Source organism: Mizuhopecten yessoensis, unplaced genomic scaffold (assembly GCF_002113885.1).
Source record: "Mizuhopecten yessoensis strain PY_sf001 unplaced genomic scaffold, ASM211388v2 scaffold9301, whole genome shotgun sequence".
Taxonomy (NCBI): Eukaryota; Metazoa; Mollusca; class Bivalvia; order Pectinida; family Pectinidae; genus Mizuhopecten; species Mizuhopecten yessoensis.
Genome location: NW_018407979.1, coordinates 174647 through 187586, shown reverse-complemented (window position 1 = coordinate 187586; position 12940 = coordinate 174647). Strand labels below are relative to the sequence as shown.

Below are 12940 nucleotides of genomic sequence, written 5' to 3'. Positions count from 1 at the left end.
TAGGTCCGACCTTATTTAATAAACGAACAACTGTGGTCCGACCGGTTTGACCGTTTAAACGAGAGCGGCCTGAGAGTTGTTCGTTTCTGAAATAAAATCGGACCTAGCAATCTTATTCTGCTTGACAAAGCCTTACAAGGCCTGCATACACATTTGCAGGTCCGTTAGTACAATACCTAAAATGTTACATTTAAAAATAGACAAACTGTTTGTTCTTCATAAACGAACAGGCCCAAGTAATTATTTTTTATTATAGCTTTAGGTTCATATTATGTGTCTTTGGAGATATTAGTACTCCGTGTCGTAAAAAATGTATCGGGCTTTGCTTAGTACACCGGTATTTATCGGAGAGAACTTCCGGTAAAGTTGATAGCCGACGAGCACCTGTTTTGGAACATTTGCCATAGTGTTATCAACATGGACAGAGATGGTAATTCAAAATCAAATATAACAACACGATAATTCCGATGCCTACATACTATAGGTTTTTCTCATGAAAATGTTGAATTTCAAAAGTATTTGTTTGTGACCATTTGTTTGAAAAAAAACCCAAAACGGTCTGGTGATATTGCATCAGAACTCAGAAGTGTATTTTTTCATATCAGAGTAACAATTTTATTTCAAATGGTTTCCGAGGTTTACGCTTGCAGCATCATGTTGTTTCCTTGAGTTGTTTAGGAAGGCCCATTTTCAAACTAAGGGATGGCAGAGATTAGTAATATGCGTCCATATATATATATATGTATGGTCATTTTACAAACGCAACCATTATGTAAAAGATGTGGATTAATTAGGTTGCCTTTCAAGCATCAGCTGTAGGGAATTTCCCTTTAGCTCAGCGGTAGAGCATTGGGCTGGAGAGCAAAGGGTCGCAGGTTCGAGCCCCATCTTTATCACTATTCCTCGTCCTACTACAATTAGTTACGCATTGTTTCAGTTAATTGAATGAACTATGTATGTAGCTTCACAGCTAGTAGTTAGCTTTATGACAGCTACCTATAATGCGCCCAACTGCTTTCTAAAACGGTTTTCCATTTGTATATTTTGTTCCAAAATGGTTAATTACAACTCTGTATATATATGTTATAATTTGTGTTGTGTTGACAAATTATAGGGTGGTGTAACACTAGAGTGAAATCTGTTCACAGACTCGGGAATTTCTGTTCACTGGCCCGAGCTTGACCAGTCCGTGGGGGTCACCTCTCTCATCTGCATATGGCTCCCATTGGTCAGTCTTATCAGGTGGTTTTGAGTTAGCGTCCCTTAAAATTTTCTTCAATCTCTTTTAAGATCCCGAGATGACAGGATCGTTTTTTATTTGTCTTGAGCATTTATGTTTTGAACCAGAATTGAACCCCGGTCCGATGCTTTTTCCATCTCCTACAGGGGTGCCTGTGACCAACCCTTATTTCAAGCATTGGGTGTATGCATGGGAAGGGCATACCTGGGTTGTAAATATAATATAAACTTTATTTATTTTACAACAATTATGAAGCAAGTTATTTCAACTTGTATTAATATTAATAATATACAGCATTTGATATAGCGCCCTATCTAGCTAACATAAGCCACTCTAAAGCGCTTTACAGTACAAAGATATACAATTAATACAATTAGCATATACATTAATCAATACAATTTTGAGGATTTCACAGGAGCTGCCTTATCTGGCACTAACTACTAGTCCTATGCCACCTGGCTAATATCTCCCTATGTGTGTATATGCCTGCATGTAAGCTGTAAGCTTAATCACTGTTGTTGGCCCAGAGGTTAGCGCGCTAGGGCCGGTCTTACTGTGGGAGGGAACTGGAGTACCCGGAGAAAACCCATGTGGTCAGGCAGGTAACCCACTACCTTTTCATGTCCGATTGGGGAATCAAACCCCGGCCGCCCTGGTGAAAGGCAAGTGCGCATAATCCACTGCACCACCTGACCACCGCTTGTAAATGGTTGTGTCTTCGGGGGTGAAGACTTAGAAAAAAGAGGGAGGAATGTAGCGGAACTGGACTGGGTCAGTTGTGTGGGATCTGAGGTATCCCAATTGGTAGAGGATCTGCTTAGAGTTTGGAGGGCTCCAGGTTCCAACCCCGGTCTGGCCGTTCATTTTTCCATCTCTTGTTACATTGATGAAAAAAAAAAAGTCTCTATTTTAGATCATCAAAATATGTAATGTCTCCAGTCAGTTTATTCATATTGACTCTTTGATCTCTGATGTTGCTTAGTCATCAAGAATCAACTAATTACCTTCTTTTTTCCCAGGTATCCTGTCCTACTTCAGTAATCTAGTTCATGCAGACCCTGACATGTCTGCTGCTGTGGCTGCTATCAAGACACTCTTACACTTCCTTGAGGTCAACAAAGGTCAGTTAGAGGACTTTAACATCAGGAGATCAATAAAAATCTTAATTGTTTGATCAAGACTAGCCCGCGTTTCCTCTGGCCCTGACACCAGACTTACACATTTTGACATATAGATGTCTGGTGTGGGGCCAGAGCATAGTGCTATAAGAAAACGTAGAATTCTCCTAATTATTGTTGCCATGGTAACAAGTTCAAATTTGCATATACATTGTATTAGCAAAATTTGCATAGTTTTTCTCATAGAAACTATAGAGTGCATGCTTGAACAAACTTGATATCAAAGGATAATGTGTAGGCACCTATAATACATCTTTAGGAGAAATATGAAGTTTGTTCAAGAGTGCGCTCTATGGAAGCTTAGAGAAAAACTAGGTGAAAACCTGTCAAAATTGACTGAATATTCAAATTTCATCAATTTATGTAAATATTAACTGGTTACCATGGCAGCCATAATTGAAAACACAAACAAATGTTTACATAATATTACCGGGGGAAGTATTCAAAATTACAGAAACAGTCATTTGACCAAAAACACAAATGATGTGTATCCAGACATAAGAATTCTTGACCTTGACCTATTTATAGAATTAAAGGTAAAAGAGTTACAACAGGACCCCCTTGTATTTGTAGTGGACACGTTGTCAGAGATGCGAGACCGTATGAAGGATGCTATACTGACACTTACAGAGACGGACAGTAGTACAACATCTATCTCCTCCGCTGGAGAGCTCTTCCTACGCTTCATCACACTCGCCATGCTTGAACATTCAGTAAGACTCTCTCAAGTATCATGATTAATTGAGTAAACTTAAGGAAATAGGTGGTGAGGAAACAACCTGTTAATTTATAGATCAAAAATAAATTTTAATATTTGAAAAGCTCAAAGCCTATGGTCTTAATTAAAATTATGAAATAATGCAAAGTAATCGGCTAGTCGTGCAAAACAGAAGTACGAGTTCTTGCCTTTTTTGGGGGCTTTGACTCCACTTATTTCAAAATTCTTCTTTTAATATTGCTTGTGACTTCTGATTTCAAATTCGTGTTTTGAATTCAATAAATTGTGTTTTTTTCCAGACAATTCAGGAATGCCAGAGAATTCTAGTCAAAAGAGGAAACTTATTCTTGCAGAAAGTTTCAGATTCTCGCCAAAAGATCGCAAAACAGGCCCATCCTTTCATACGAGATGGTGCAGTAAGTTGCTACTGATTAGAAAGAAACTTTTCACATATTTCTATACCAAGAAAGTTAGGTGATAGAAGTTTTGGGTTTTTAATCAGTACTTTTGAATTAAATATTTCAATTTTATCTATAAGTATTAAAAAACACTTGTTCCTTACGAATGTGGCAATATTTTTACATGTGAAAATAAGTTTCATGGTGTTGCTGTACTCATACTGAAAATTGATTAAAAAATCTAAATGTTTTGAAATATTTTGAGTACATATAATTATAAATATTTTAAAATTGTTTTCCTTTAATTAATAGGTGGTTACATTGCAGATAGTAATAAATTAGAAAAAATAAATTGAAATGAAATAAAACAGATAGCATGTTTTGTTTATATAATGTTAGGCTTATGAGACTTCACTCACAATCTGGAGGATTATAGCATCACGTATTACTGATAACTGTAGATAAATGACTTCCATCTTACCCCTGTTTTGTAGACGATCCTAACCCACTCTAAATCCAGAGTAGTATTACAAGTGTTGAAGGAGGCAGCCGAGGCAAAGAAACGCTTCAGTGTGTTCATCACGGAATCTCTGCCAGACAACTCGGGGTAGGAAAAATTCTCATTCAAAGATTTATTAATGTTATATGTTACCTTACTTGGTATATTTTTATAATTTGTGTATGAGTTATCCTCCTTGAACACACTTTATTTAGAATTATTAAGAATGACTTTAATGAGTATTACAACTTCATGTATTTTTTTTGTAACTGTCAACTGTGTTTATGCAACCATATTCATATTATCGTTTTCAAAAGGATATTTTTCTTGGTGTGTAACTCTTTCAAGAAATAGATGCATTGCCAGAGCAAGGTAGCATGCATCCTTAACCCTTTCACCACTGTAGACCATAATGGACTCATCCAGATCAATAAATGGTTGAGTTTACTAAAGTTACATAGGGGTGAAAGGGCTAAAATGGTTGCTGAGTCGTATGGTAAGTGGGGTGTTATTGTGTTTATTACCTTACAATCATATCTCAGTTCTGATTTAGCCTGTGACATACAATGAACCTGACTTCATTAATTGTATGGTCCTTGTTCACAGGATGTGACGAGAGTTTGTTTATCCTGACAACAATAGATTTCCTCAAAGGTCATATTTTGTTTGGGAGGATGAGAACATTTATATCTGTGAGAAACCAAAACTGTAATTTGTCTATCTTTCAATTTTCAAATCAATTATATGGATTTGAAAATTTATAAGACGATACTATCGGTCTTCTACTGATGTCAGAATCCAGCAGAGACGGAGATTATAGAATTGCACTCTCTCTGTTCAATGATCCTGTGCAGGCATTATTTTTTGAACTACTGAACAAAATTAAATTAAACTTGCTAGACAGAATGTCCCAATTCTGGTCTACATTGATCCAAGTCTAACTACTGTAATGTTATTACCTCAGACTGTAACTTTTGAAGTCATTTTATCAAGCTACACCATCTATGTGTATTGTAATTAGACAGTGTGTCATGGTGGGGGATGTGAGTTGTTTCCTGTTGCTTCCGTCTGCTTGTTAGTCATGGACACTGACGGTTGGTCCTTTGCTCATTTTTCATACCAAAGTTTGCAAGAAAGGTGGGCGACTATGGATTGCTTTCAATTCTCTGTCTTGTTGAAATGTATTCATTTTGTTTTTCTTGTTGTTCTTTTGTTTGTTATTTCTGTAACAAGAGTACCGCGGGGCGGAACAAAATACGCCAGTCAAATGCCATATAGTGTTATATACTTTCTTACATTGAAATAAGATCTGCATCATTCTAAGAGTGGTTAGCTGACATGCTATAAAAAATGTAGGAGAAAATCTCCGGACAAAATATCAAATACTGAAATGAACAACTTCATATCATGATTATAATGTATACCAAGTTTCAAAGAGATCCGATGAAAAATGTAGGAGGAGATTGCCGGACAAACAAAAGTTTACGCCGGCCGAACAGACGGACGACGCCATACCGTAATACTCCCATCAAATTTGACAGGTGTATAAAAATGCAGCATATGGAGGCTTAAGGTACTGTTACATGTATTTTTGTTTCTTTGACAGTCGTGAGGTGTCCAAGGAGCTGATAGACATGGGCATCCCTACTACAGTGGTGCTAGATGCTGCTGTTGGGTAAGTGCAGGCTGGATCCAGGAAACAGTTTAAATGGAGAGGCATTCACATTTCCAATAGCACAAGTACACCTGAAATGGGGTTGTACATCCATATCTATGCATATCAAAATGGTGGTTAACCTTTTCACCACTGTAGACCATAATGAACCTCTCCATATCCATGCATGGTAGAGTCTATTAAAGTTACATAAGGGTGAAAGGGTTAAAATGAAGGCCAGTGCTTTTTCTTTGATTACCATGTATCATTCCTAGTCTGTTCATTCACTACTGATCACAAATCTTGTTGCATATCATGGTAGTGGATTATATAACAGATTTCCTACTCAAGATAAGTAGCTTGTTTAAATATGAAAAACAGCTTTTTATGATCTTCAATGTAAAGGACGGTCATTAAATCACAACTCTTTGCTGTTTATTATCCACTTGCTACAAAGTTTCTGAGGGAGGACGAAGTTCTGCCTGTGTGTTTGTACATATCATTTTCTTCTTTGTGTCTTGAAAGTTGAAGGAGTTTGTGGTTGACGTACTGAGGTCAAGAGCAAGGTAACTTACAAAGCAACCTTTTTATTTTAATGGATAGCTATAGAACTTCTCCAAAATGCTAGTATGACAGTACCTTCACTCAGTACTAAAGGTCAAGGTCGCTTGCTTTAAATATTTTGTTCATCCCAATGGTACGACCATTCATATAGGCTACATTCGCGTATCCCAGTTGAAATGGTACGTGTGGTGCAGAAATATTCCACGATAAATGAACGCACTTGGACCGTTCTATAAGTAGAGCTAAAAATGCACAGTTTCAAATTATTATCCATGGTTATAGGGCCTTTGCAACTAGCCAATATCTTTCTCATCTCCCTGGGGTGCATACAGCCGGTGCTGCCATTTCGGCGCTTACAGCTAGCATTCAACAATTCTAGCACTGCCCAACCACGTACTCAATTACAGCTGAGTTGACTGAAACAAGCAGAGTAAATTATCTTGTTCAAAGATACAACACAGTGTTGTGATGTGACTCGAACCAGCATGCCTTCATCACGAGCCCGGTGTCCTACCACGAGACTACCGTGCCTCCAAGATATTCAATATATTTTCATATATGCATCAGGAGATTTGCATCTTTGTGATATCATCTTGTTTGTACAATTTACCTAGTTTACATGGTTTCAGATGCTTAGGTCACCGTATACAGCTTTGATTTAAAACATTTTTTTTATGTGAAAAAAATTAATTCATGAAGTACATATTATTTCAAGCTGAATGAGCTATTAAATGAAGGAATTTAAATGTGTTGTGATATTTAAGGTTAAGTCATGAAAGATAAAATCCTACTAAACATAGTCACATTTGTATCAAGTGATACATTTGTATTGATTGACAGGTGTGTGACGGAAAAGAAATATTTGTTTTGATTGACAGGTATGTGATGGAGAAGGTAGACATGGTGTTGGTTGGAGCAGAGGGAGTAGTGGAGAGCGGAGGTATCATTAATAAGGTAAAAAGGGCATCATAGACCACTAGTTACATCATAGACCACTGGTTACATCATAGACCTCTAGTTACATCATAGACCGCTGGTTTCATCATAGCCTACTGGTTACATCATAGACCACTGGTTACATCATAAACCACTAGTTACATCATAGACCACTGGTTACATCATAGACTACTAGTTACATCACAGACCACTGGTTACATCATAGACCACTGGTTACCTCATAAACCACTAGTTACATCATAGACCACTGGTTACATCATAGACCACTAGTTACATCATAGACCACTGGTTACATCATAAACAACTAGTTACATCATAGACCACTAGTTACATCACAGACCACTGGTTACATCATAGACGACTGGTTACATCATAGACTACTAGTTACATCATAAACCACTGGTTACATCATAGACCACTAGTTACGTTATAGACCACTGGTTACATCATAGACCACTGGTTACCTCATAAACCACTAGTTACATCATAGACCACTGGTTACATCATAGACTACTAGTTACATCACAGACCACTGGTTACATCATAGACCACTAGTTACATCATATACCACTGGTTACATCATAGACCACTAGTTATAGCATAGACCACTAGTTACATCATAGACCACAGTTTACATCATAGACCGCTGGTTACATCATAAACCACTAGTTATATCATAGACCACTAGTTACATCATAGACCGCTAGTTATATCATAAACCACTAGTTACATAATAGACCACAGTTTACATCATAGAACGCTGGTTACATCATAGACCACTAGTAACATCATAGACCACTAGTTACATCATAGACTACTGATTACATCAGCAACCACTGGTTNGACTGCTAGTTACATCATAGACTACTAGTTACATCATAGACCACTGGTTACATCATAGACCACTGGTTACATCATAGACCACTGGTTACATCATAGACCACTAGTTACATCATAGACCACTGGCTACATCATTGAGGATATTTTGCCATGCTTGTATTAATTTTACTGTATTATTTTGAGATTCAGGAAAGCAGTGTTGGGACAAATCTATAACCAATTGGTTTATTTAATAAGCACTATTATCCTCAGCTGAATCTCAATTACCATTTTCATAGTGTATGTACAAACTATATTATGAAGTGATTTTGCTGGTCCTGCGGCATTTGGATCTTAAAAAAGTCTACACTTAAGGATGTATGCTACCTTAATGAGATACATACCTCGTTTCCAAAAGAGCTCAACAACTAAGAAATGTCACATTTGAAAGATCGCCTGAACCTGCTGATATGGAACTGCCAAATTCCGGTGGTTAGCTTAGGTCCAAATCTGAGCCTATCATTTTCCTTCAGATTTTGCCAGTAGAAAATTGAATCAGATAGGCAAAGACCTTGACTTGGTTAAGGGAGATAATTCTGACACAAATATGTCCAAAATATTTGAAAATAAAATGTGGTTTTACTTGACCAATACAAGTATTCATTGAAAATATGAGTTCTTCCCTTCATTTTGGAATATTTTTCCTTTTTTCCCCCCTCTATTTTCAATTACAATTATGGCTTATATGCTTGTTCAAATATTCCAGAGGTCAGCCATGGTTCTGATATGTGCCTGTGGTTTAATTTGAAGTTTTGCCAGCTGAACCTGATACAATAAAAGTGCCTTTGACTTTAATAACTAGATCAGTTTGTTTGATGACCAAGGACCAAAGTGTTTGCAACGCATGTACTGCATACATTATAAAGTTGAATGTGATTCACAAGAAATCCAAACACAATGATGATTATGGTAATGAATGTTTTTCCAATGTTATATTATTTTGTAAGTAGACATGCTTGTCAAATTGACTTTGCTAGCTTATTCCTTGATCAATTGTTCTATTTTCAGATCGGTACATATACATTGGCGATTTCAGCTAAAGCAATGAATAAGCCAGTCTACGTTGTAGCCGAAAGCTTCAAATTTACTCGTCTATTTCCACTCAACCAGGAAGATGTACCTAACCAGTTTAAGGTAGGTCTGGTACAAATGTACATTAATAACATGAACAACTATAAGTACATGAAATGTAGTGTGGTCATAGATCAACACAGTGGTACATCCAAGATGGTGGACATTTGTGAACGGGGGGGGGGGGGTACTCGCAATTAATAAGCCCTTTCACTAGGGGCGGGGGCTTATTTGCGGTCAGATACGGTACAGGAAAACGAGCATAACTACTTAAACTAGAAAATGTCTGTAAGACATAAATGCCCCCGCTCATGGTTGGGATAGGACGGGACGGACATGGGCAACACTATATGCCCCCCCCCCCCCATTTTATGGCAGGGGCATAAAAATCCAGATAAGTTTACTACGCCTCATATATGAGCTGGTCACCACGGTTATTGTGACTTAAATCATGTTACATTCTGGATGTGTTAAACACTGAGAACTGACTGTAATGTATAGTGCTTATATTTTGCGGATGTTATGAGTTTTTGCTTTATTTATTGCCTGAATTTTTTTATATATAGGATCTTACACAAGTTTCCATTTCATATGAGATTTATGAAACGAGTCTAAGATTTTTTCAATTAAGCGAGCCTCTGGCAAGCTAAAATGAAATTACGTTACGGGTTTCATAAATTTCTTATGAAATGAAATCGAGTGTAAGATCCTTTTTATCACATAATCAAGATTTGTGGCTTTTATTCTTTTAAAACGATATTTTTTATGCAACCTTTAAATGTATAAAGCCACCATTTTGACTTCAGTGCATAAGTCTGTGACGTCATGTACTTGTCCTAGACGTGATGTCACAATTGAAACAATTGAAACTTACAACCAATCACAGGGCTGATAGGTCATATTACATGGGTTAATATTCACTCAATAACACAGTACATTATGTGATAAAAATTTACCTGCAATCAATATCTGAGACATGTTCAGTAAACCTGCATTTCAGTATCTTGGATCAAGGTCAATTGTAAAATAAAGGTTGTAGTGTTCCTACTTTCGGTACACGACATATCACTTTCTCATTGTATGCTTAACTCATTGACCCCTGACATTTCGTAATGACCTATTTCAACCTTTTAATTGGAAGAGTTCAAATGTGTCTTCAGGGGTGAATGAGTAAAATAGCAAATATAATGTCTATACATGAAAGTGGGTGAGAGATGCTTTAGAAGCTAACATTACAGATGCACGCAATCACAAGGCAAAATATGGCCACCCCACGACTTACTTTGATGTGGGAGTACAACAAGAGATGTCATAAATTTAAGCTTGCTTTATTCTAGGAACGAAACATCATACTTGCCAACTCTCCTTATTTTGGACACTAAAATTGAACATTTTCAACCAGTGAATTTGCTAAAACTATTAATATTTTCTAAGATCTTGGCCTGTATTCATGAAACCGTTCTCATGCTCAAGCATAGATTCTGTGCTCAAACCAACTTTCTTGTACCTCACTTAAATCATGTCAAACGATCAAAAAGTCAAATGTTAACACTTGAAATAGTATTTGGCTTTAAGACTCTTCATTTCCCCCCCCCAAGTCATTGACAAAAAAAGATTTCATTATTAATTCATAAACGGAACAAGAAATTAGGCTTGAGCACAAAATCCATACTTGAGCATGAGAACGGCTTCATGAATACGGGCCCTGATGATTTCATCTGAAAAAACAACTCAAAAGATGCCATTTAAAAGAGTTAATTTTTCCCTAGAGTGTACATACACACATTTTGTTTATGCTTTTGATTCCTAGCACGCATTAGCATAATCTAACCAATGTACATTTCAAAATGTTGGCAAGCATTGAACATACCATCTATATTTAACCTAACATTGCATATCTTTCCAAACTGGGGACAGATAACATGATCCAGACTCTGACCAATGAAAGGAGTATGTTATCAACTTGTCTTCCTTTCCAGCAATATTAACTCCTGCTTTTGCATTTTCCAGTATCATGCGAGCACACTGCGGACGACGACGGATCTGTCTAAGGAGCACCCCCTGGTGGATTACACTCCTCCGTCCTATATCACACTTCTCTTCACAGACCTCGGAGTCCTGACGCCCTCCGCCATCTCAGACGAGCTCATCAAACTCTACTGCTGACATCCATTATGGCATCAAGGAACTGTGTTTTTCTAGGTCATTCATCAGTGATAAACTCTAAAGAAACAAGGGTCAGGAAGTTTTGTCATCAACTTTGGACGGTGCATGTACTTTTGAAAGTCAAACTTGGTTAAAAGCTAAAACAAATGCCCAGTACTGATTGAGCATTAACAACATAAAATATGACTGGGTAATTTTTAAGTTTCTTTTATGAAATTTAAAAGATTATATTTGATTCTTTCCGTGTTTTTCTGTGGCAGATACAAAAAAGGAAATGTGCAGGTCAGTTAAATTATTGTATTTTTTTGTAAGAAATATTAAAAGTTTGAAAAAACTGAAAAGAAAAGCGTTGATTGATTTTTGTAAAATTCTTCACATTTTCTCCTATCTTATATACAGCCAATGTGGTTCAACTGGCAAATTAACTTTATACGAAGTTGATTGTAATTTTAACAAACTCCATACAACAAGGATCATTAAACAAGAGGCCCAGAGGGCCTGTATCGCTCACCTGGATAATAAAGCAACCATGGAAAAATTATTCTTATTACATATAACAATTTCAAAAAATATCGGCTCTGTCTCTCAGCAACACCCGTCTCTCATTAGGTCCCTTCTTTCTTTTTGGGGTGGATTTTAAACAATAACCTCAGTTTCCCCCTCTGTCCCCTAAAAGCAACCCTCTATTTATACAAAATTGGGTCCCCTTTGTCCAAGGATGCTCTACACAAAATTTGGTTAAAATCTCTCCAAAGAAACTGAAGGAAAAGGATTTTAAACAATTATTACTATGTTCCCCCTACTGGACCCTTTCTCTTTGATCTCAGGGGGACCACACTCTCTGTTAAAACAAATGGAGTCCCCCTTGCCAACTGATGCTCTGGACCAAATTTGGTACAAATACTCGAATCAGACTGAAGGAGAAGTATTTTAGATATTAACCTCAATTAACCCTATTCGGCTGCCCCCCTCCAGCCACACATTCTGTTAACAAAATTGACTTCCCTTTGCCAAAGAATGCTCTGGACCAAATCTGGTTAAAATCCCATCCAATGGTACAGAAGGAGAAGGATTTTTGAAGATTTACCACATCCTCTGTTTACACAAAAGTTAGTCCTCTTTTTACAAGGATGCTCCTTGCCAAATTTAGATAAAATTCTTCAATGGTACAGAAGAAGGATTTTAAAGATTTAAACCTCAAATTCCCCTATTGGGTCCTGCCCCTCTGTACCCAGAGGGGCCACAACCTACATTTATAAAAAAAAAATAGCCCCTTTTGCCTAAGGATGATCCAGGCCAAATTTGGATAAAATCCCTCCAATGGTACAGAAGAAGAAGGATTTTAAAGATTAAAACCTTAAATTTCCCTATTGGGCTGCACCCAGAGCGGCCACACTCCATGTTAATATAAAATTAAGTCCCCTTTGCTCAAGGATGCTCCTTGCCAAATTTAGTCAAAATCCAGAAAGCTGTTCCGGACTAGTATTGTTTTAAAGGAAAAGTTGTTGGACGGACGCCATGGTACAGCATAATTCCTCCAATAAAACTGAAGATTAGAAGAAGGATTTTAAAAGATATAACTGACTTTACCTAAAAATATCACTCGAAATTAACAA

At 37.0% G+C, this 12940-nt stretch overlaps 1 protein-coding gene across 1 annotated transcript; it reads left to right on the top strand.

Annotated features, from left to right (window-relative positions):
- Positions 1 to 342: 342 nt before the first annotated feature.
- LOC110457717 (translation initiation factor eIF-2B subunit alpha-like) lies at positions 343 to 11604 on the top strand. The gene is made up of 9 exons (XM_021509089.1): positions 343 to 430; positions 2260 to 2361; positions 2992 to 3131; positions 3436 to 3552; positions 4029 to 4141; positions 5640 to 5708; positions 7130 to 7205; positions 9096 to 9221; positions 11169 to 11604. The coding sequence occupies exons 1-9, from the start codon at positions 418 to 420 to the stop codon at positions 11322 to 11324; spliced, it is 912 nt and encodes a 303-aa protein (XP_021364764.1). The 5' UTR covers positions 343 to 417; the 3' UTR covers positions 11325 to 11604.
- Positions 11605 to 12940: the final 1336 nt, after the last annotated feature.